General features: G+C 38.0%; 1 protein-coding gene across 2 annotated transcripts in view; it reads left to right on the top strand.

Moving 5' to 3' along the window:
- The window catches only part of hs2st1b (heparan sulfate 2-O-sulfotransferase 1b), an 87279-nt gene extending 63361 nt beyond the window's left edge, over positions 1-23918 (top strand). For both annotated transcript variants that reach the window (XM_048199633.1, XM_048199634.1), the window contains exons 2-7: positions 12404-12642; positions 18216-18301; positions 20207-20345; positions 20464-20561; positions 20699-20856; positions 22444-23918. In XM_048199633.1, coding sequence (XP_048055590.1) covers positions 12404-12642; positions 18216-18301; positions 20207-20345; positions 20464-20561; positions 20699-20856; positions 22444-22670 — 947 coding nt within the window. In that variant the 3' untranslated portion in view covers positions 22671-23918. The remainder of the gene's footprint in view (positions 1-12403; positions 12643-18215; positions 18302-20206; positions 20346-20463; positions 20562-20698; positions 20857-22443) is intronic.
- The last annotated feature ends 2474 nt before the right edge of the window (positions 23919-26392 follow it).

Genomic DNA, 26392 nt, shown 5'->3' with positions numbered 1-26392 from the left:
CCCTGTTTTTTGTTTGTGTAAAAGGTTAAAAAAAATGAGTTTGTGACGGTTTGACCTGCGACATAGGTTTCCTGTAAAACTTTAGCATCATGCAGTTCTATTTGACTCTGATGACTTCCTGCATTTTTTTTTTTTTTCTTTGAACAGTTGAGTATGGTTTCTGCTTAGAGGTAGGGTAGGCAATATTTTTTATAAACACTTTTTTTTTTATACTGGTTGAAACTCTCTTTACATCCTGATGGCAAGCTATAATAGAAGTGGTCTAAATATTAAAGGGGACCTATTATTCCCCTTTTACAAGATATAATATAAGTCTCTGGTGACCCCAGAATGTGTCTGTGAAGTTTCAGCTCAAAATACCTCATAGATCATTTATTATAGCTTGCCAAATTTGCCCCTATTTGAGTGTGAGCAAAAACATGCCGTTTTTGTGTGTGTCCCTTTAAATGCAAATAAGCTGCTGCTCCTGGCCCCCTTTCCAAAAGACGCCGGAGCTTTAACAGCTCGCGCTTCGGTGGCTCAACAGCAACAAAGCTGGAGAATCTCACGCTGCCAAAATGACGAGTGTCAGTAACTAGGGCCCTATGAAATCCGTTTTATTTTTTCCCAAATTCCGTTTTATTTTTTCCCAAATTCCGTTTTTTCCGTTTTAATTTTTCTGGATTCCGTTTTTTTCCGTTTTATTTATTTTTTGACTCCATTTTAATGGCTAAATTAAATTTTAGTAATCAAAATGCATGTATAATTAATTGAAATAATGAATCTTGTCCAATTTACCAACAATTTAATAAAAGTTTAAGAAAAAAAATACATTTTTTTAGGGCCCTATGATAAACATTTTATTCTTTCCCCTCAAATTTTATTTTTTACCATATTTTGTTTTCTGGATTCCATTTTAATGGTTTAATTCCATTTTAATAATCAAAAAGCATGTCTAATTAATTGAATTCTTAAAAACAACAATATTTATTAATTAAAAAATATATTTTTATGATTTTTTTTTCCAGAAGTTCTGTTGTATATTTAAATTTTTCTGGCAATCAAATGAACGCATACCATTTAATTTATCTTTTAATCATGAAATTAAACTTTTTTTTGTCAAACAATGTGCTGCACAACAGAGCTTTACTGTTAAAATTAAAATATGGAAGAAACACTGAGATTATTGTTTAAAAATATATTTTAATAATTTATTGTTTAATTTATCTAAATTCTACTGTACAACAGTAATATGTTTCTGTCAAGTTAAATTGAACTTTTATTTTGACGGTTTGCCTAGAGCTTTGAGTTTTTCTGTGTTTATGATGGTAGTTTTCTCAAAAGAAGCAGTTAAATGCTGATGAAGTGACTTTCAGAGCAGCTCTGGAGATGAATTCGTGCGTTCATATAGTGAGGCGACAGAGGACGAAAACACCGCCCCCGCGCGAGTGTGTGTGAGGCGGTGTGAGGTAAATGAAACTGTGCTTCCGCATCATTCATTTCAGAGGCACACAGGCATGCAGGATTCATGTTTAAATAGTCTTTTTGCAGTTTAATATTCACAGACACTAGTCTATATCGCGATTTAATTTGTGTACTGACCTGCTTTTAATTCATTCATCAAAAAATTTGACAAATTCCGTGACATTCCGCGTTATATAGTAAATTCCATTTTTATGAATGGATTCCGCGATTCTGTGATTGCGGAAATTATAGGGCCCTAAGTGACGGTGTTCAAACCGGAGTCGGACACTGATGCAGAGAAGTTACAACTTTTAGAATGCAACTGGACGTATCTGAATGGATAAATTTATGTTGTTGCTGTGGAGTTGATTCAACTCATCGACTAGCATGTGCTGTCATGTTAATCTTTTGTGCAAATCCAGAGCTGAATTGACCCTCGTTTCTGAAGCAGTCCAGCGTAAAATGACAGCATGTCAACAACACTCTACTACAACAACTCATGGCCTCACCCATGTTGTATGTTCTCGGTGGCAGGGTTTATGTAAATTTTGGGGTTAGTAATGTCACTAACCCGGAAAGAAGCTCATTGTAGTCCCTACCAGCCGTTTGTTGTAGTCCTTAAAAAGCGTTTTTTTGTAGACAGCCACCGAGCGCCACAAACAAACAGCAGCCACCTTTTACAATTCCTCCTGAACCAAAACAATGAGCTTATGCTGCATTTACACCATGCCACCTTTACTACATGATGGCATCCCGTGACGTTCTATCCGAAACTGTACACGTCTTCAGACTCGGATTTATGCATTTCTATGTCAACACTATCAACGCTGAAATGAATCTGCAGCAGTCAGGTGGTCCAAGTAGGAGCTCTGAAAGTTGTTTACGTTCATTATTATTGTAATGTTATGCACTTTGAGACATGAGGTAATTTAACATTGTCTCTCGTCTTGTGACGCTTTGCAGAATCTGCTGTGCATTCATGTGTTTTGAAGGAGGCGTGGCTTTGGAAAGCGCTATGAAGGGCAGGTGGGATCTTATGCTTTCAAAGCTAGCTTGCTATTGCTAGCCTCTCCGAAATGGCCTACCTTACCTTTTAAGAGGTTTATTTTAATTTTTTTTTACAAAATAAATGTACTGGTTTAAATGTCTATGATCATTTGTTTTTATTAATAAATTAAGTGATTCCTTCATTTTATTTTTAAGTCACACTCCAACTGTAATCCACCATAATTCCTAACACTGTATATTGAGACTATCAGAAAAGAGCTGATTTAGTCACAGTAAAATGTTACGGTAGGTTTGTTTTCCATTTTCAAGCAGGAAACTTTGTTTTTTCTCATGTTTGAATGAGCTTCAAACCCGACAGAGAAACTGTCCTCACATGTGCAGACGTGCTTAAACACATTTAAAGACTACTGCCATCGCTCAGAGATGAGAGCTCTGCTCTACTGATCACATACCTCTTATTCCAAGCACACATGAGTGTTCTTCCTGCTGCTCCTGGAATTGAGATGAACTTCAGTGCTGTAGTTCAGTTCTGCCTCATGAGAATAGCAACAAAGTCTAGAATTTCGGCAGATAAATGCCTGATAGCGGAAGCAATGACTCCTCAGGAGCTTTTTCTTCTGACGAAAGGCACTGGATTAGGATAATAAAAAGGTAAGGAATAGGGCATAGCTGGCAGTGAGATGGAAAAGAATTTCAGTCACTATTAAAGTGAAAGGTTGTACACTTATTGGAGAAAGTGTAGATATCAAAATATTAAGTTAACAGATCTCTCTTCCTGTCCTCCACCAAGCATGACTGTTCTGACCCCTTATCTCATAACATGTTCATTCCTTGAAGATTACATGCAAAGATTGTTTGAAGATTAGTTGCTGTAGTGATATGTAGCTCTATTTGAAAGACTTTAGATTTACCTGCAGAATACCCACACAACATTTACGCTCTGACTGGCAGTTAATTCCAGATAAGCGCCACCTGCTGGAGAATATGAACTTGACACAATATGAGTTTTATAGATAAGCATTCAGGCAGGGTTGGTGGACATAGGCGTTATTTTCTTTTGTTTGTTTTTATCGGAAAAGAATGTTTAAGTGGCCCTTCATAAACTAACCATAAGGACCTCCAAACAGTTTAGATTTAGTCCCATAAATGCTCATCTATTCATTAAAACCCTAAAAAAAATGTACTCAAATTTTGAAGATGCTTAAGCTGCTCTTTTTCAATTAATAAAAGCATGTGGATTCCAGGACAAACAAAGTGCAGTGAAAGTAATACATATGACTTGCATATGAGATTTGTGTGGGAAAAAACAAACTAAAATGTAAGCCATTTTTTGCTGAAAAATTTGCCATATCTCATTGGCATATCTCCACCTTCAAACTTGGCATTGATAATTATATAAAAACTATAAAAAGTGCAGAATGAACATTCTACCAAGTGCATCATTTTGTGTTAAAATGAAAGACAGTCTTACCGGTTTTTAACTAGGCGAAGGCGCTTCATCTGTGATATGAACGCGATATTGCGTGACTTGTCAGTGATCTACAGCTCTGTCTATTAAATGCCGCTCCATTTGAAAGCAGGTGATGGCGATTTAGCGGTAATCAGAGAACCGGCTTTACTGACGAAATGCGCATGACAATCGCATGCGATATAACGGTCAGCCCTACGCCATGCCAAGTAACACCATAAGGGTGAGTAAATGAATAAAGGATGTCTATTTTTGGGTGAACTATCCCTTTAAGTAAGCACGTTGTGATTGTTCATGTATCTTGAAGTTTGCAGGGTTGGAGTCTACACCCTAGGCTTTCAGTCTCTAGGTCCTTAAACACTAGGCCACACTACCTCCTAAACTTCTGTATGCACACATTACAGTGTAAAGGTGCGGTCACATTTGCCGTATTTTGGCAAATTTTTGTGGGTGAAATCCAGTAATTTCAATAGGAATAGTTTCTCATGAGGGTGAAAGGTTTGTTCACTATGTTGAACAATGAAAATATGTTTGGTTTGAAGTGATTTCTGTGTGAGCAGTGCTTCATACTTCGCTACACTATTGAAAATCAGTGTTGCCAGTTGCTTTCAGTTGAAAGTAGTTAAAACTGGTCGCTAGATGACGTCATACAGGTGAGTCCACTGATCTATATTAATATAAATATAGATCAGCGTGCGAGTCACGGAATCTAGATAAGGTTTGTCCAAGAAGTTGCTAGATTTGTTGCTAGGCTTTTGAAAAAAAAGGGGGTGGGGAAGTCGCTAAATTTAGCAACAAAATTGTTAAATTGGCAGCACTGTTGAAAATATTGTTCATAATCACAATTGGGTTTTTGTCGATGCAACCAGGATAATGCTAATTTCTGACTCTGCAGAACTACTAATTTACACTAATAACAGGATCAATACAACATCCTTTTATACAAAAAGTCAATTTTGTTTCTGTCTCCCCATCAGATAAGGTTACTGATATAGAGATGTGGACAGCAGTTGATCTAATTCAACTGCTGTCCACATCTCTATATCAGTAACCATCTAATTAGTGGATGAAACACCTCCAGGAAACCTGCTGAGCCTCCCCATGAGGGAAAGCCCTCCCAGAACCCCTTGCCAATTACACAGCTACCTGGTAGCAGAATGCTGCCCTCTACTGTGCAGAGCAGAAACCAGAAAGAGCGAGAGATGCTCGTAGACTTTAATGAGCTCCCATCAGACCTTGGTTGCATTACAAAAGCAAAAACACCTCAAACAGCATCACTTGTAATTATGCATCCTCCTCTTAACACCATCAAAGGCTTAATCACCTGGAAAGGTGTTTGTGTGTCAGGAAAGAGCAGGCTGTTTTACTAATTAAGACGGGCAGTGCAACCGTGCCGGCTAGCCTCTCCCTCTATACTTCTGCTGGAAAAAGGGCTGAGCTTTTCCCCTCCATCGGATAGATGAAAACTGTAAGATGCATGAGTGAGAGAAATGCATTCCTGCTGTGATTATGTAAAGAAGCTGGAGGGAGTTGGATTGCTGTGAAGCTGTAATGGACGCTGTGCGCAGTGCCACTACTGAGCCATCTCCATCCCTCTCCGTTATGAGCAGATTCAGCCTTCTGTTAGTGCTGCAGAGGACAAACGCACAGCTCGAGTTTCAGGCTTCATCACTTCTTGCCTGTTACACCCGCAGCCTTCTATCTATGATGCCTTTTTTACTGCTGTACAGCTGAGCTCTATGCACAGAACAAAATAGCATAACAAAACTACATGTTGCCATTATCTTTTTGTATGTGATTTTATAATGATCATAAACTTTTGTGTCTTTCGTGCGGTAGACGCTATTTCATGGTCAAGGACAGCCTATACAAAATATTACTAATTGTGTTTTGGGTAACACTTTATTTTAGTTTCACTTTACATGCACTTTCTATAGTAATAACACTAAATTATGCATAAATAACCCCAAACCCTAATCCTAGCCATAACCTTATAGTAAATACATGTTGTTAATTAAAGCTGCAGTCCGTAACTTTTTTGGTTAAAATGATCCAAAATCAATTTTTGAGCAAGTACAAAACCAGCCAGTGTTCAAAACCATCTCCTTACCTTAACCCGATTCACAACGGTAAGCTTGTAATAATGTTTTCTGTGGTACTGGTGGGTCTTTGTGGGAAATTCGAGCATGCAGCCGTTCGTCTTTGCGTCATTACGTCACGTCCGGTGACGGATCATTTATTGCGTTTTCTCACAGCAGCTGCAATAATTAAACTTATCATTTTGATGGCGGATTGTAATCCAGAAAGGTCCAAATGACAATCATCAGTAACAACTGGAGATTCACCTGTAGTCAAAAGCAAAAGTCTTCGGACTGTGGAGTGGCTACAGAAATTGAATCTACAGGTAACGCTAATACACACTAAATACGCAGTCATGCAATGCTGATGTTGTTAACATTACCAATTTGAGAAAAAAAGTGTAACGATAATAATAATTTGCATGGTTTGGCGTTATCCAAGCTAAGCGATCGTTAGATTTAATCACCATTGGCATAGGGCTGGGCGATATATCGCATGCGATTTTCATGCGCATTTCGTCAGTAAAGGCGGTTCCCTGATTACCGCTAAATCGCCATCACCTGCTTTCAAATGGAGCGGCATTTAATAGACAGAACCGTAGATCACTGACAAGCTACGCAAAATCGCGTTCATTATCGCAGATGAATCGCCTTCGATAATGAACGCGATATTGTGTAGCTTGTCAGTGAACTACGGGTCTGTCTATTAAATGCTGCTCCATTTGAAAGCAGGTGATGGTGATTTAGCGGTAATCAGGGAACCGGCTTTACTGACGAAATGCGAGTGACAATTGCATGCGATATATCACCCAGCCCTACATTGGCAGCGCGATTTATTGAAATGCTTTTTTTCTCAGTTGGTTAGAACAAAAGTGGCAGACATGTTACTTGTTCAGATGACACTTCCTGGTGAAAATTCTTATTTTGGTCGTACTTCCAAGACGTAGAAACTGTGATTCAGAAGTACAGTATCCACACTGATGTGGTGACTGACAGCATTAGATTCATCCATGCTGAAGAGCCATGCCAACGCACAACCCATGTAAAGATGATAATTCAGCAAATAACTGCAATTGCAAGTTTCAAACAGAGATGGCGACAAAGAGGCAAAACTTACAGACTGCAGGTTTAATATTACTCTGTACTTGTATTGTAAAATTATATTAGAATTATATCAAAAGTGTGTGGACGAGTGCTCTGTTGCACCCTCAATGCACTTGCATATTGTAAAACACATTTATGTATTTTCGTGTCTTCCATGATGGCGTCCATATGGTTTTTCTTATGGATTGGTCATAGTATATCCTTAACTTCCACAATCAGTCACAATCATTCCACAATCAATTTTTTTTTTTTTTTTTAATGTTTAAAGCCTTTGATCAAAAATACAATAAAACGGTAATATTGCAAAATGTTAGTAAAATCTAAAATAGTTGTTCTAAAATAATCGTTAATCTATTTTAAAATGTAATTTATTCATGTAATGGAAAAGCTGCATTTTTAGCAGCCATTACTCTAGTCTTCAGTGTCACATGAGGGATGTGTTAGGGGAACATTCTAGTTTTGGTGTTTTGTGTCCATCACAGTGTGGACGGCTTTGTTGATTGAAGGGAGTGTGCTAGTTTGGTCATGTAGATGGGATGTCAGGCTGAGTGTGGTTAGGGTCCTCAGCGGTAGATGCTTTAGAGCAGTACGGCTGATGCATAGAGGCTTGTTAAGACTTGATCAATATTTTAAGTGGCTTATTTTATGCGCTGGTAGGCGTGCACTGTTGAAGACTGATGAGTCTATTAGCATACTGAGTTTTGTGTAATTGCTGTGTGGAAAATGAGCGTATGATACAGTGCGATGACTGGGGAAAGATTTCATTATTTTTTGCTTGGCTTTTGTTTCGCAGGATTGCTGATTTCCATTATTAGTACATGAAGCGTAAAATTCCACTGTTATTTAGTTTATTTACACTTCAGAAGATATGCTGTTTTAATTTTAATCTATTAAAATAGGAATATTATAAAGGTTAGTCCACCCAAAAATGAAAGTTCTGTCATCATTTACTCACTCTCCTGTCATTCCAAACTTGTTTGACTCTCTGCTGTGGAACACAAAATTAAGGAATGCTAGTAACCAAACAGTTTTGGTTCTGATTGGCTTAAAGGTCCCGTTCTTCGTGATCCCATGTTTCAAACTTTAGTTAGTGTGTAATGTTGTTGTTAGAGTATAAATAAAATCTGTAAAATTTTAAAGCTCAAAGTTCAATGCCAAGCGAGATATTTTATTTAACAGAAGTCGCCTACATCGAACGGCCAGTTTGGACTACATCCCTCTACTTCCTTCTTTAATGACGTCACTAAAACAGTTTTTTGACTAACCTCCGCCCACAGGAATACACAAGAGTTGCGTTTGTAGAGTGTGTTTGTCGCCATGTCGTCGAAACGCTGTTATTTTCATCCCGCAGTCCAATCACCAGGTCTGATTCTGGCTCAAATTGATAGGGTAAAATTAAAGACATGTTTACAATAACACTGAGCGCGTGCATCTCCACGTTATGGTAAGAGGCGTGACCTTTCCGGGCAAGGAGCGCTAAGCTGCTGTTGAATCACAACGCAGGAACCGCTGGCACAATCAGAACTCGTTACGTATTTCTGAAGGAGGGACTGCATAGAACAAGGAAGTCATCAGCCCGTTTTTATGACAGTGGAAACAGCGGTATACAGATAAGTAAATTATGTGAAAAATACTGTGTTTTTTTACACGCAAAACATGAACACATGTTATATTGCACACTATAAACACAATCAAAGCTTCAAAAAAACCACGAAAAACAGGACCTTTAAATTTTATGGACAGCAAATACATTGTAAGTCATTGGGAACTGATACTTTTTGGTTACCAACATTCTTCAAAATGTCTTGTGTGTTCCACAGAAGAAGAAAAATACAGGTTTGGAACAAAATGTGTAAATGTTGACAATTTTCATTTTTGGGTGAACCAACCCTTTAACTATTTTAAATTATTAACTAAATATTAAATTATTTTAATTAATTTTACTTTTTGTGTTCTCTTGGCACAGTGATGCATCAGATGGTAATGCAGTTTATTTATTTATTTATTTATTTATTTTAGTAAAATGGTATTGTAAATGGAACTGTAATGTTTGGTGTTTTCATCCTGAACCCTCTTGGCTCCATGTGAACCACAAGAGAATTCTTGTTTTGTTGTTGAGTGTTGGTCCCTTGAGACTGGTGTCCTTTGAAAGCACCTCCAGGGCACTGAAGAATTGTGAGCAGTGCTCACTTTATATGGTAGAAGGCGTCCAGCTCAGAACGCACAGCCTTTAACAGTTTGGTCAGAAAGGAACAGATTGATAGGCTAAAATATAGAACCTTGAATCTCATTGGTGACACACCGTCCTTCACTCGGGACACACATTGAGCTTGAGGAACAATGAGCCTTCCTTCTATGGGAGGTTTTGAAGATTGGAAACAGCTACGAAACTTTGATGTGTAATAGTTGAAAATGTATTTAAAAAAACATTTGCAGTTCCTTTTTAAAGTAAGAATGTATGTCTAAAGCAAATATGCATAATTTATCATTAGCAGTACACTGATGTGGGCATTTTGGTTGATGCAGTTAACTGACAATTATTTATCTTTAATTATTACTTTTTATGTGTATTATTTATGTATGAAGCTTATTTTGAAACAGATTCTATATATAGGCTTTAGATTTTATAATTTGTGAACTGTTCATCATTTGAGTTGAGGTGGTATGAATTGTCACTGATATCATCTTGTGTAGTCTCTGTCATCACTGCGTCAAATGTTGCAGCTCCCAGAATGTAACTGAAGATCTATGAAATATGAAAAAGTACATGTACATGTACATACTACAGTGTATATACTTATATTACTTGTACTAATTACAATAACTCAGTAATAAACCTACCCCTAAACCTAATCTTAACCCATGTAGTTACCTTGTATTATTAGGTACTTTCTTGGTAAGTACACTGAAAGTGCACATACTGTAAAATAAAGTGTAACTGAAAAAAGCGGAATTTTTAAGTTATCTCTGAAGGTGTAGACTCAAATGGTGGATTCTCAAATGGTGGGTTGTGTTACGGTTGGCTGTTGTAGAGATGAGACGTTCAAGGAAATCCACAGTTAAGAGTATTTATTTACAACGAAGGAGAATTACACAACCAAACACGGTTAACTAACAATAGGACAGACAACAAGTGAAGGGAGTGAGTCCATTATATAGGGAGTGCAGATGAGCAGGAACAGGTGAGAACAGGTGAGACAGGAGGATCTTGGGAAATGGAGTCTGGGAGACAGTCTCTGTGACAGTACCTCCCCCTCGCACCGTAGATGGAACAACCGGGAGGGGGGGGTGGGCACCCTAGAGACCTCACGCAGGTGCAGGGAGAGGAGTGGTCTCCAGGGCAGGTCCATGGGTCCAGGTAGTCATGTCGGGTCAGAGGCTGTGGGCGGCCATGGCAGGTCAGGGGCAGTAGGCGCCCCCCCAGGACTTCCCCAGGTGGTAAGACTGGACCTGTGGGCAGGAACTGGAAGGCAGGCTGGAGCGGGCTCCTCGGTGGCTGGAGTGGGCTCGGCGAAGGTTGGGGCTGCTGGTTCAGCCCAAAAGTCTATTAGCCATCCCTCCTCTGAAGGCGGTTCTTGGACGGCTGAAGCGAGCTCGGCGAAGACTGGAGCGGGCTCGAGGAGGGCTGGTCTCTTTGCCCGTCTGGACCTCTTGTTGGCCCTTCTTTTGGATGGCTTGGCCATTGTATTAGGCTGGAGCCCTGGTGCACACCCACTGGAGCGATAGGTGGAGGAAATTGGTGGCTGGTGAGCTGGCCAGGCCACCGTTGCCTCTGAGGGAGCTGGATGAGGAAAGTACGATCGTCTATGAACCTCTTCAATTTCAAATTCGGAACCATTGAGGGACAGAACCAGATTAATAGAATCGACTAAGGAATATCGACACTCAGGTTCACAAAAGCGGATTGTATCCTCATCCAGACCCCTCAGAAAGCAAGAATTTAAAATTGCATCTGGCCAACTCACCTGAGAAGACAACTCAGCAAATTCCTCTATTCCTCCATCTTCTACGGAGAGTCTGGGCTGGCGTTTTCTGGAGGGCACTGGGACTAGGAATATACCCATATTGAACTGTGGATATCCAACGGTTTGGTCTGTCCTTCTGTTATGGTTGGCTGTTGTAGAGATGAGACGTTCAAGGAAATCCACAGTTAAGAGTATTTATTTACAACGAAGGAGAATTACACACAACCAAACACGGTTAACTAACAATAGGACAGACAAGGAGTGAAGGGAGTGAGTCGATTATATAGGGAGTGCAGATGAGCAGGAACAGGTGCAGTTAATCCGTGATGACGGGGAGATGACGAGGAAGTGAGTGCAGATGTGGATACAGGAGGATCTTGGGAAATGGAGTCCAGGAGACAGGGGAACTGTGAGAGGTTGCAGATTTGCTTGGATATTATTCAGAATATAAAGTGTAATTACAACATTTATTACAACATTATTACTTTATACTATATATTTTGTCATGTGTACATTACTTTAGACTGTTTTTTGCCCCGTTTTCTTTAAGCAACTGAGCTGCAAATTTTTTGACAATATAAATGTACAATTATTTGTCATGCCAGTAAAGTACATTGAAACTGAAAACTGAGCGTTTTTATGGTACAGAATTCTCCTGACGTCTTAATACCAGCAGTGAAGTTATTGTGCTTGAGTGTGTGTGTACATAAAGCAAAACACGCTCTGCTGCTGAAACTGCTTGCTTTGTTTTCTCTTCGCGCTCCATTATTCAGGCCTTTCATCCTGCTGCTGTTTTCTGTCACCTAAATCAACAGGTGGCTGAAGAGCCTGTTGGGAACTTTACTGATCTTTAGCTGCCCCAGATTTATAGGCTGAAGTATCTCTCTCTCTTTTTCTCTAACAAGTTTTCCAACTACTTACATTTAATGGATGGATGGGTTTGCGTAGTCTTGTTCTTATGTGCTTGCTGTCCTTTGGAATTACCAGTACTTTGGAATTGTAGTCAGTTCTCCATAAAATAAAACTTTGATCATCTTGCTTATAGAAGTAGTTTAAAATAGAAAAAAAAATACACACTGTATCTTTAATGGCATTATTTATTACAATCTAAGGTCAGATGAACTCAATTTATTTCTAAATGTCAGGCATAACATGGCATAATGAGATGTTTGAGATGCTTTTTTTAAATGTGTACAAAGATGAACTGAACAATGTTTTGTTTTTGTCTACCCTGATGAAGTATGACTGTAGAAATTCTACAATAGCATATTCACATTTTAAGTGTTATTGTTTGATATAATAAAAAAAAAATAAAGATGCATTCTTTTTTCCTGCAGAGCGCACCATGGCCAGACACGAGGTGCGAGAAGTGGAGCAGAGACAGACACGGGACAGCCTGCGGGACTCTCCAGCATTGCCTGAAATTGAGGATCTGGTCATCATCTATAACCGTGTGCCCAAGACTGCCAGCACATCCTTCACCAACATCGCATATGACCTGTGCGGAAAGAACCGCTTTCATGTTCTCCACATCAACACCACCAAGAACAATCCGGTCATGTCCCTGCAGGACCAGGTAACATGTCCATTACATCAGTTCGCATTACATCAAAATTATAGCCATTTCTTTAAATACTATGATGAGGTCATTTAACATTTTAATCCAATTTTGTGTGCAAAATTCCTTCCCATTTTAAGCCCATAACAGGGTTTGGTTCATTTAAAATGTACTTTATATGAGACCACTCTAAATGTCATGAAATATTGCGATTTATTCATCACACTGGAAATGGAAGCTCCAGTCAGAACATTGCCTTGTTGTATACAGTGATCAAAAATACAGTAAAAACAATAATATTGTGAAATATAAGTACAATTTAAAATAACTGCTTACTATTTTAATATATAGAAAGTCTATAATTAAGTCTTCAGTGTCACATGATCCTTCAGAAATCATTCTAATATGCTGAATTTGTGCTGAAGAAACTTTTCTTCTTATCAGTGTTGAAAAATTATTATTATTATTATTTTCCAGGATTCTTTGATGAATAGAAAGTTTAAAACAGCAGCATATTCATATTATTTATCAGGGGTCTAGCGATACCCTCATGTCACGATTAGATACATATCACGATACTGAACTCACGATACGATATTATCGCGATACTCCAAGTGCTGGTAACCCAATGCACAGGACGATGGTGATGCCAGAATAAAAATATTCATGATTCTGACAATACAAAATTATTTTAGACCAGGGGTCTCAAACTCAAATTGGCTGGGGGCCATTTCTGTGATTGACACCTCATAGGAGGGCCATTTTAATATTCAAACACAAGAAAGCGCAAAATTTCTGAAAATTTACTTTCCTTTGCATTGTTTTTCATTTACTTCAAATTTCATTTCTAAAATTTAGATCCGCAACTCTTCCATCCAGATAGCGGAATTCCCTGATTTCTATTTCTTATGCGTTCCATTTTTATTATGTATTTGGTTCTTCTTTATATAAAGCACTTTTAATTACCATTGTGTAATGTGCTATACAAATAAAATTGCCTTGCCTTGCCTAAAATATTTTTGCCATACTTAAAAAAAAAAAAATGTAAACAGCAGTGTCTCTATCATTGTTATCAGTAGTTTTACTTTATTTTAGCTTAAATAGCATCAAAATCTTGCACTGAACAATACTGAACAAATGCAATCCCTGAATACATTTGTACACTATTATATTTCTTGCCAGACACCTGGCAACGCTTCTGCTCACAAAGCTGAGCCGCATTGGTCCAAGATGCCGTTTGATGCGCATCGGACGCGTTTCGGTGGTTTAAAATCGACTCTCGCTACTTGCGGGAGTGCCTTTACTGTAATTTAGGCAAACAGGCTCATAATAGAAGCGACGCGGTCGCGACGCGCATGTGGTGCGGCGCGCCTATGCCGCGGCGAGATGAGAACATATCAACTTTTCATGTGACAAGGACCAACCGATGAGCATCAGCCTTTTCTTAACAACATCGAAAGCTCAGCCGAACAGCTGATCATAGCTGTACAGGGCGGGTTTTTATTTCTCATCTCCATAAATATTTTTCTATATAATATAATATTATATATATATATATATATATATATATATATATATATATATATATATATATATATATATATATATAATACACTCACCTAAAGGATTATTAGGAACACCATACTAATACTGTGTTTGACCCCCTTTCGCCTTCAGAACTGCCTTAATTCTACGTGGCATTGATTCAACAAGGTGCTGAAAGCATTCTTTAGAAATGTTGGCCCATATTGATAGGATAGCATCTTGCAGTTGATGGAGATTTATGGGATGCACATCCAGGGCACGAAGCTCCCGTTCCACCACATCCCAAAGATGCTCTATTGGGTTGAGATCTGGTGACTGTGGGGGCCATTTTAGTACAGTGAACTCATTGTCATGTTCAAGAAACCAATTTGAAATGATTCGAGCTTTGTGACATGGTGCATTATCCTGCTGGAAGCAGCCATCAGAGGATGGGTACATGGTGGTCATAAAGGGATGGACATGGTCAGAAACAATGCTTAGGTAGGCCGTGGCATTTAAACGATGCCCAGTTGGCACTAAGGGGCCTAAAGTGTGCCAAGAAAACATCCCCCACACCATTACACCACCACCACCAGCCTGCACAGTGGTAACAAGGCATGATGGATCCATGTTCTCATTCTGTTTATGCCAAATTCTGACTCTACCATCTGAATGTCTCAACAGAAATCGAGGCAACATTTTTCCAGTCTTCAACTGTCCAATTTTGGTGAGCCCGTGCAAATTGTAGCCTCTTTTTCCTATTTGTAGTGGAGATGAGTGGTACCCGGTGGGGTCTTCTGCTGTTGTAGCCCATCCGCCTCAAGGTTGTACGTGTTGTGGCTTCACAAATGCTTTGCTGCATACCTCGGTTGTAACGAGTGGTTATTTCAGTCAAAGTTGCTCTTCTATCAGCTTGAATCAGTCGGCCCATTCTCCTCTGACCTCTAGCATCAACAAGGCGTTTTCGCCCACAGGACTGCCGCATACTGGATGTTTTTCCCTTTTCACACCATTCTTTGTAAACCCTAGAAATGGTTGTGCGTGAAAATCCCAGTAACTGAGCAGATTGTAAAATACTCAGACCGGCCCGTCTGGCACCAACAACAATGCCACGCTCAAAATTGCTTAAAGGTACAGTTTGTGATATTTTTTTTCCGCTAGAGGTCGCTAGAAGCCTAATCAAACTACGCCTTTGTTTTGAAGACGCCAAGTTTTAGAGCAGAATCTTGGGACATGTGGTCTCCATCTCAACGGACGGTGCAAAAGAATAGAGATTGGAGTCTGGAAGAACTCATGTTCGTGGATGCGATTATTAACGTTACTGTAGTATGAAGCAGAGTAGGACCGAGTGTTGCGGGAGCTGAACGAGGAGCTGGAGCGATTGATCAACACACACCTCACGAGCAGCGGGACTTTTATTATGACACAGTCGCCGGCGCCGCTTCCGCTTTTCCGGTCATGAGTTTACGGGGAGCTGTCCTTGTCGACAGAACCAGCGGCAGATGGTAAACAGTAATTATGTTCCATAAATAAGTAACACAATCCACCATAAAACGTGCAAGAAGTAAATAAGGAACTGCTTGAAGCAAGCTAGTGGTTTGCTGGACGCTAGACACTTACTTCCGCATTTGTCCACGGCACTGTTGTCATGTGGTTTCTACGTCAGTAAAGGCGGTAACAAAGGGTAACTGACGTCATTGACAGGCGACTGCACTGCCCCGTGTCACTGTTTAGAATGGGAATTTTCTCATGATTTACAAGTAGTTGAAAACATTAGAGATATTGTTAGTAATCAGCTGGACAAAATATATAACACTAGCCTAGTGGTTTTTGGATATTTTACTGCAAAAATTTTACATATTGTACCTTTAAATGACCTTTCTTTTCCATTCTGACATTCAGTTTGGAGTTCAGGAGATTGTCTTGACCAGGACCACACCCCTAAATGCATTGAAGCAACTGCCATGTGATTGGTTGATTAGATAATTGCATTGAGAAATTGAACAGGTGTTCCTAATAATCTTGTAGGTGTATATATATATATATATATATATATATATATATATATATATATATATATATATATATATATATATATATATATATATATATATTAGTAGTAGAGCTAATGCAAGGGCTAGAAATCATTTTTTCTTTTGCTGAAACTTCGTTATCGTGGAGAGCGCAGTTCATGGTTCCATAGCAACGACAGACGCCACGGGAGCTCAAGCGCTTTGGAAAGAAGGAGAAAGCGGTGTGGCCGCTCATTTGACGAGATACCTGTGAATTGTCCCTTAGAACGGCGACTTTTTCTTTGCATGTGGAATATGGTATGAGACAACTAGAGAACAAGAATAAAATAATAATAATTTAGCAGGCCGGATTATGTTTTACTTTTGAGATCAGTTGCAGGCCGGGTGTAGGGGGAGGGCGGGCCATAAATGGCCCGCGGGCCGACAGTTTGAGACCACTGTTTTAGACGAATATGCTTGCATTCTGTCACTTACTAGATACATTTAAAATAATGTAGGTCACTTTTTACTGGTAAAATAAGTAATTTGGCATTATCATTGCATTAATATACATTATATTCAACATTATATATAGTAGTAGTAGTAGTTGTGACACTAAAATGCTGTAAACTTTGAATTTTTTCCTCACACAGTGATTTTAATTTTGGGTGAACTACACACAATACATTTTGTCACTATCCACAATACATATTGTTGCATTTTTGTATTGCGATATATTGTGACATGATATATTGTTACACACCTATTATTTATATTATTTAAACAATGAAAAATTGCTTTGCTGTCACTTTTGATCAATTTAATGAATCCTTGCTGAGTAAAAGTATAAATTTCTTTAAAACAAATCTTACAGACATCCAACTTTTGAACGGTAGTATCAGTTAACAAAAAAGTAAGTTATTTAATAGTTTTAAATAATAAAAAAAGTAATATATTTTAAGTATACTCACAGGTGATCAGAGTTTTAAAACATGCCATTCATTCTTAAATATGCTTACACAAGATGATTATTAAATAGCCAGACAGCATCTATGAATATGCCAGCTGTTAGGCACATTTTACAGACACTCACAAGAAACCTATTGTGCAGTTTGGACTGAATGCAGATGTATAGGGCGCTTGTACTTATGAGATTGTGATGGTCTTTTGCTCAATTCTCAGGTGATGTCAGCGCAGCGGCCCTGTGTTTCTGTCACACACTGCCTCTAACAAGCCGTCTCATCTCTGGCTACACCTTCATTATTCATTGCCTACTGTCAATATCCACACTGCTGCTGTGCCTTTGTGTGACAAGCAGCGTTGAACAAGCTGAACCTAGAGATAAAAAAGAAGAACAAGGGGGTAAAAAAGAATGAAGCGCAGATTTTGTTGACAGCAGCAAAGAAATGCAATTCTCTATTCATCATATGTATTGTTAGGCTATATAGAGGAACGTGTTGTCAGCTAACGGAAATCAATCTCAGGTTTTGACAAATGCAGCTGTTTTATTTGCAGTGTTGAAAGCGTTACCTTCAACAAAAAGCGTTCCTGCATCATTTTGACTTCACACATGTCAACATTATTCAACTCAACGTGTGGCTGTGTCGGACTGCGATCATGAGCATACGTTTGCATTTGTATTCACGTCATTGGCATCCGCAAAATAAAATGCCTTGGAGCAGAGGGAGGAAAGGTGTTATTTGTGAGCGATTCTGCCAAGGTAATATCCAGTCTAGCTTTCAATAAAGCCTGTCGACGATGCAGGTGGTACAACCTTTCCCCTCCCGGGGGAGTATAGCTGTGGGACTATGGGGAGGATGTTTGGAGAAAACATTGCTGAAATGTGTTTGTGTCAGGTTTGTATTAAGTAGTCACTTGGCTGGTTTGTTCAGCAGCCTGTGACAGATGCAGTACGTCAGTGCGAGATTGTTATTTGAGATTTGGATATCGTTGATGCTTGAATGATGGGGGCATATCACACATGCATTAAAATAAATTTAGTGGTTTATAAACTGTGCACAGAGACAAATTGAATGTGTTATCTTGTGCTTACAGATGAGGTTTGTAAGGAACGTGACGTCCTGGAGAGAAATGAAACCAGGTTTCTACCATGGCCATGTCGCCTACTTGGACTTCACAAAGTGAGTTTTTGCTGTATTAATATAAAACTATAATAACAATCACTGTAAGTAATTTCCTTATCAAAATATTAAATTCATTGTTGTCTGTTCCTAAAAAAAAGATGCCCATCAGACAGCTACATAATTGACTGATGTGAGAAGATACATTTAGGTGCTTCTGTCCTCTAGTGGTTAAAAATGAAACAAGCCTTTATTTTGGAACAGCCTGAAACCGAACTGAATATTCTATTTTATATTTATTTGCACAAATTTGTGGAGTTTGTTTTGCTGTCATAAAAGGAAAAGGAACATATATCAAGTAGTTAAAGGATTAGTCCACTTTCAAATAAAATTTCCTGATAATTTACTCACCCCCATGTCATCCAAGATGTTCATGTCTTTCTTTCTTCAGTCGAAAAGAAATTAAGGTTTTTGATGAAAATATTTCAGGATTATTCTCTTTATAATGGACTTCAGTGGTCTCCAAATGGTTGAAAGTCAAAATTACAGTTTCAGTGCAGCTTCAAAGGGCTTTAAACAATACCAGATGAGGAAAAAGAGTCTTATCTAGCGAAACGATCTGTCATTTTCTAAAAAAATACAAATGTATATGCTTTATAAACACAAATGATCACCTTGCAAGTGCTTCCGCTTTCCTTATTCTTCAAAAAGCCTGTCCTAACGCGGGGCCAGTTCCGTTTTAGAATATGGAAGGCAGAAAATGACAGATTGTTTTGCTAGATAAGACCCTTATTCCTCATCTGCTGGTATCATTTAAAGGTGCCCTAGAATTAAAAATTGAATTTACCTTGGCATAGTTGAATAACAAGAGTCCAAGCAAGCAGGGACAATAGCGAAAAATGGCAGATGGACCAATAATAACGGACATGATCCATGATATTTTTAGTGATATTTGTAAATTGTCTTTCTAAATGTTTTGTTAGCATGTTGCTAATGTACTGTTAAATGTGGTTAAAGTTACCATCGTTTCTTACTGTATTCACGGAGACAAGACTGTCGTTATTTTCATTTTTTAAACACTTGCAGTCTGTATAATTCATAAACACAACTTCATTCTTTATAAATCTCTCCAACAGTGTGTAATGTTAGCTTTAGCCACGGAGCATACTGTCAAACTCATTCAGAATCAAATGTAAACATCCAAATAAATACCATACTTGCGCGATTAGACATGTTTTATGCTGTTTAAAGCAGTCGCGAGCTTGGGGGCGGGGAGCACAAGAATTTAAAGGGGCCACAGCCTGAATCGGTGCATATTTAATGATCCCCCAAAATAGGCAGTTAAAAAAATGAATAAAAAAAATCTGGGGTATTTTGAGCTGAAACTTCACAGACACATTCAGGGGACACCTTAGACATCTTTTGAAAACACATTCTACGGCACCTTTAAAGCCCTTTAAAGCTGCACTAAAACTAATTTTCACCTTCAACCGTTTGGAGAGACCATTGAAGTCCACTATAAGGAGAATAATCCTGGAATGTTTTCATCAAATGTTTTCATGTCTTTCTTTCTTTGACTGAACATCTTGGATGACATGGGGGTGAGTAAATTATCAGGAAATTTTCATTCAGAAGTGAACTAATCCTTTGAGAAATTCTTAAATTCATATTATTATTATTTAATTTTTTTCACTGCTGGTTATACTGGTTGGAAAATGCATTTATCTTTATAGATTTGAAGTCTTTAATTTATTATTTTAGTTTATTTTGCACACATTCGTGGAGTTTATTTGGTGTAACCACAATATGACGCACACATCTATAGAGTCATCAAAACACATTTAAAATTTTTAAGAAATTCAACTTTTCACTCAGATTATGTGAATAATATAATTTGTAATTAACAAAATTTGTATTTAAAAAAAATAAAATAAAAAAAGATATAATTTTTTTTTTTCCAAATAGGTTTGGTATCAAGGGGAAGCCGGTTTACATCAACATTGTACGGGACCCCATCGAGAGGTTGGTGTCTTACTACTATTTTCTCCGATTTGGAGATGATTATCGGCCAGGTCTCAGACGGAGAAAGCAGGGGGACAAAAAGGTATTGTATTTGAATGTTTTCATCTTACAATATTTGATAATGCCTCCATTATGAAAAGCAACATTTCATGTTCTCACCATATGAATGCTGAGATGCAATGTGTGTGCTTGTGTTTCAGACGTTTGATGAGTGTGTATCGTCAGGAGGTTCTGATTGCACTCCTGAGAAGCTTTGGTTACAGATCCCGTTCTTCTGTGGCCATTACTCGGAGTGCTGGTGGGTAATATGAGCAGTCTGTTACTCTGTCATTTAACTGTCTTTCTCATTAGATAAATTGATTGAATCACCTTTTACTGATTTGTTCTCAAAACTATGTAGGAGCTGGAAATGATGTTGTTTGTCGTTGTATGCAGGAATGTTGGCAGTAGGTGGGCTCTTGAGCAGGCCAAGTATAATTTGGTGAATGAATATCTGCTTGTGGGAGTGACTGAGGAGCTGGAAGATTTTATCATGATGCTTGAGGCAGCGCTGCCACGTTTCTTCAGAGGAGCAACTGAGCTCTACCGCACAGGTACTTGGCCCTTGTCTAAGGATTAAAGGAATAGGTCAACCAAAAATAACAATTCTGCTCTCTTCTCTACTACTACATGTTTTTATTCCAAACCTGACTTTCTTTCTTCAATGTAACACAAATGGTGAATATGATATTTTGTGAGAGGAACAGCCAGAAGTTCAAATTTCTCCTTTTGTGTTCCGTGAAAGAATGAAATTCATAAGGGCCCTATACTTTAAGTGTTGCTGCCTACATTATTTAAGCAGTGGGAAAACTCAGGATTTCCTTTGAACCAATACTTTGAGTTGTGGGCATGTACAAATGCTTTTTTTTTTTTTTTTTTTAACCGGCACTAAAAAGCTTCCCGTTTCTGTTAGGAAATGAAAATATTGATATGTGAAATTGCTTAACATCAATTTTTTTTCTCAACCAAAATCACTTTAACATGCATCACATTGTAATTATGATTTCTGAGCTCATATTTAACTTGAAGTTCAATATATTATCTATTAAAAGGCCCCTCATGTGTTTAAGTCTTATTCAAATATTTAGCATTGAATGATTTTTTTAAAGGTGCCCTAGATTCAAAATTTGAATTTACCTCGGCATAGTTGAATAACAAGAGTTCAGTACATGGAAAAGACATACATTGAGTTTCAAACTCCATTGCTTTCTCTTTCTTATGTAAATCTCATTTGTTTAAAAGACTTCCGGAAAACACGCAGATCTCAACATAACACAGACTGTTACGTAACAGTCGGGGTGTACGCCCCAATATTTGCATATGCCAGCCCATGTTCCCAACATTATGAAAGGCATTAGACAAGGGCAGCCAGTAACGTCTGGATCTGCACAGGTGAATCAACAGACTAGGTAAGCAAGAACAACAGCGAAAATGGCAGATGGAGCAATAATAACTGACATGATCCATGATAGCATGATATTTTTAGTGATATTTGTAAATTGACTTTCTAAATGTTTCGTTAACATGTTGCTAATGTACTGTTAAATGAGGTTAAAGTTACCATCGTTTCTTACTGAATTCACGGAGACCAGAGTCGTCGCTATTTTCATTTTTAAACACTTGCAGTCTGTATAATTCATAAACACAACTTCATTCTTTATAAATCTCTCCAACAGTGTAGCATTAGCCGTTAGCCATGGAGCACAGCCTCAAACTCATAGAGAATCAAATATAAACATCAAAATAAATACTTTACTCACATAATTCGAAGCATGCATACAGCAAGCATGACAAACATCTTGTAAATATCCATTTGAGGGTTATATTAGCTGTGTGAACTTTGTAAATGTGCTGTAATATAATCGAGAGCTTGTGTGGCAGGGAGCACGCAAATTAAAGGGGCGGCGCGCTGAAAAAATCAGTGCATAGTTAATGATGCCCCAAAATAGGCAGTTAAAAAAATTAATTTAAAAAAAATCTATGGTGTATTTTGAGCTGAAACTTCACAGACACACTCAGGGGACACCTTAGACTTATATTATATCTTGTGAAAAAGCATTCTTGGGCACCTTTAAATGATACTAACCAGTTAAACCTCCTGAGTGACCTGCATTTTATTATGTCTTTGACTTTAATTGCAGGTAAGAAATCTCACTTGAGGAAAACAAGCGAGAAGAAACCTCCTACTAAAGAGTCCATCTCAAAGCTGCAGCAGTCCAACATATGGAAGATGGAGAACGAGTTCTATGAGTTTGCGCTGGAACAGTTTCAGTTTGTGCGTGCTCACAGCGTCAGGGAAAAAGATGGAGAGCTTTACCTGCTGGCTCAGAACTTCTTTTACGAGAAAATCTATCCAAAAGTAAACTAGAGTATACATTAGCATGGTCCAAGTGTCGTTTGGCCTGTTCATGTAATGTTCTGTCACTTTCACTGGGAAGAGAAGAAGAGGACATCTAGAATGTGGACAAAATGCCTGGAGGTCCTAGACTAGAGGGCTTGAGGGAAATAGAGCGTGTTTTTTTTGTTTGTTTGTTTTTTCTTTTCTTTTTGAGAGAGACTTTACACAGTGATCACGAGGCTCGGTATCGAGCCACTTTGAGCCCAGTATCTTTTTATGGACTTTCACAGCAGTGAAAAAACTTGTGACATAAACATCAAATTATCACATAATTCATCATGCCTTCCAAAAGAAAATGACAGAAGCTTTTTGGCCATCAGTCATTGTTGAGAAATATGGATTTTGAACAGGGTCAAAAGGGTACTTTTTGTACCAGACATTTGGTACATTAGGAGCACCTCCTTATTTTACTACTAACTGTGGTTTTGTGAATTCTTAACACTTTCTTGCATTGTGTACATTGATTTTTAATAGAATGCCATAAACAGTGTTTACAGACTTTAGTAAAGGTATTGTAGCCAGAGGTTAGAAAGTGGTAAAACAGATTTCATATCTGTACAAATTGTATTTACATGTATATTTTATGTAATTGGACCAAATGGTTGTAAGAAATTCAAAGCTGTAGAGTTTAAAATTAGTTATTTAGAAAATAGACACTTTTGAGAATTCCACTGGTGCTTGCTTTCTTTTTTTTTTATTGCTCATTTTTTCCATCACAAGTTCACAACTCCTGAAGACTCTAAAATAATGAAATGGAGGTTACACTGATCACTAAGACTTTTGAATTGAAGACCATGACCTCCATGATCCTGTTTCTGTCTGCTACTGTATGAGGCCTGATTAGTCAAGAACAGGTTCCTTGAGTCTTAACTACTGGTATCATCTTGTAGCGCAGTATTGGCTTAAGGTAACGTGGTCTCAACAGATTTCTACCCTCTCAGAAGTCCTAATTATAGTGTGTTATACCAGAATAAAAATGAATGAAAGAAAGAAAGGCTCAAACCAACATTAGTTGTACACTCAATAGTGCCTTCATGAATCATTCATCCCACCCTGGTTCCAGCAGTTGTTCGGATTATTTAAACAATGTCTGTATTTTAAACTTTTAAAGCTGCCAGCTTTCCTTTTATATTTGGGTTCTTTCCTTTATCTTTTTTTTTTTTTTTTTTGTATCAATTGTCTCAAAGCATTTCAAATAAACTACTGTCTGTGAGACCATGTTGTTTTCAGGATGCTTAGTTTCTCTTACAAAAACAATTTGTTCCAGAGGTTTTAAACTGGACTTTTTTTAGGAGAGTGAATGTGTCAAATTAAGTCATCAGTTAAATGTTAAACATACTAAAGTTTTACTTATTTATTAAATATATTGATGCTGTTAATTGATCATATGTGTGTCAAGTGTTTCCTAATTCATTTTTTGTGGAAACAGCATTCAGAACAGAACAGAAATCTTATGTAACAATTTAAACGTCCTGCCTGTCACTTATGATGAAATTAATATATCCCTGCTGAACAAAAATATTCACAAAAAAAAAAAAAAAAATCTTGCTAAGCCCAAACTTTTGAATGATGTTTGTTTTTATATTAAATTCTGGAGGTTTTTTTATTATTATTATATTGATATACTATTATTTTTCTTAACATAATTAATACACAAATGTCCACTTTGTATTTTCAAGTCCCGTCCTACATTTTATTTTCTTATAGGATAATGTATTTCACTGAAATATGTCACGTTACAGAAAATGGGTTATGAGCACCATTGCACATTGACTTTGCATGTTATTGATGTAATCATGCTATCATAGAAGTGTAAAAGTAGCTGCACTATGTTAAATAACAAGTAATGGACATTTCTTATTATCAGTTGCTCAAGCTCAGTTTTACCATTAAGCAAGGGCAGGCTGTCATGGTGACTAGGAAAAATAACCTAATTCGGAAGTGGTACGGACTAAAAGTGGGAGGAGAATGAGCGTTTCCAATGTAAACAGTGCACAACGAACAGCCTTCATCTCCACAGACAGACAGACAGCAGCACACATCTGCTTCACAAATGAGAACTCAATTAACTTTTTTTTTTTTTTCCTTTTGCTGCAGGCGAAACAAAGCATTGTTTCATTAGGCAGATGAATACAGGCTGATAATTACTCCTCAGTTAAAAAGAGCCTGTACCATGTATTGATTTGCAAGGGAGAAGGTTAATTAGTGTTCTGTTGATGTAGGGTTGCTATCATTTGTTTGTTTCCATGTCATTGAGTTTCCTAGCATGAAACATGATTTTTATCTGAGTTATTATTTGTTTAGAATATATTTAAGTTTAATGACCTTATCTCTTGAAGGATTGCTGATGGATAAATTATCAAACACAGGGTTATAACATTCTGGCAGCCTAAAAGTTGACTAGCTGGGACATTGGCATGGTATTTGAGATTAAGATAACGAAAAAGATATATTAACTTCAATAACTTTATTGTTAGTATTAGCATGGTAGCATTTAAATCTTTAATTTTTTTAATTTTTTTGGTCTTTTCCCAGACCTGTTTTTCGAACTTTTGCTGTTTGCAAATGAATTTTAAAAATAGATGCAATAATAATAATAAAAACTAATTGATTATATTATATTAAAATAAATACTTCTATCTTAATTTTTGTATTCATTTTTTGAGTTTGACAACATAAACTTGCCCATGTTATCAACCCTGTTACCAACATATGGTCTGCATATTTAAAATAATAATACAAATAATTGTCAAAACATCATCACCCTTATGTCACAGAACCAGCCAACACCACAACACCAGATTCCATCACTCCACCCACACGATCTCAATCACCAGAATTCTAATCACACACACCTGTAAGTACAGTACTTATTATGGAAACCATATAAACCAGCACTCGCACTCACTGTGAGGTCTAGTCAGTGATACATTGCATTGCTACTCACCTTCTTGGAATGTGTTTCCGGTGAACTATATTCCATGAGTCTCCTCTTCTGTGGTGTGACCAGACCAGACCAGTGAACAACCTCTGTCAAGGATGCTCCACTGTAGCTGATTATGCCCTGCGATTTAGGACCCTCGCTGAAGTGTGCGGATGGAATGAAACGGCTTTGCTTATCGTCAAGGGTTATCGCCATCCATTCGTGCTCAAATGGCCATCTACAATGATAGCTTTGGACTGGAGAGTTTCACTTCCCAATCCGTACGGACCGCTCAGCGTCTCACTGCAGTTGAACTGAATGCTGAACCACTGCATCCCGCACAACATCAGCTGCTTCCCCTCCAGCACCAGTTCACAAACCCATGCAAGTGGATTCATATCACCTCACTCGTATGGAACGCCAAAGGCGTATTAATATACCTCTATATCTCTATTGTGGAGCTGATGGCCATCTCATGTCAGAGTGTCCAGTATGACCCCCTCGCTCAGCGGTGAGTACCGTAACCATTAATTCTTAAATTTCTCCTCTGAATCGTACCAAGATTACACTCAATACAACGCTGGGCAGAGGTATCATTACCCATTGCACTCTGACCATCACTCCACAAATAGGATGTCTCCATATTGAAAAAAAACGTGTTCATGGTGGTGGAGGGTTCTACAGCAGAAGTCATCCTGGGATGCCCGTGGATGGAACAACATCAACCCATCATCTCCTGGGCCAATGGGGACCGTTTTTTTCAGACCTG

Source organism: Megalobrama amblycephala, linkage group LG8 (assembly GCF_018812025.1).
Source record: "Megalobrama amblycephala isolate DHTTF-2021 linkage group LG8, ASM1881202v1, whole genome shotgun sequence".
NCBI classification, from domain to species: Eukaryota; Metazoa; Chordata; class Actinopteri; order Cypriniformes; family Xenocyprididae; genus Megalobrama; species Megalobrama amblycephala.
The sequence above is the reverse complement of the archived record's forward strand: the minus strand, read 5'-3'. Positions and strand labels throughout refer to the sequence as shown.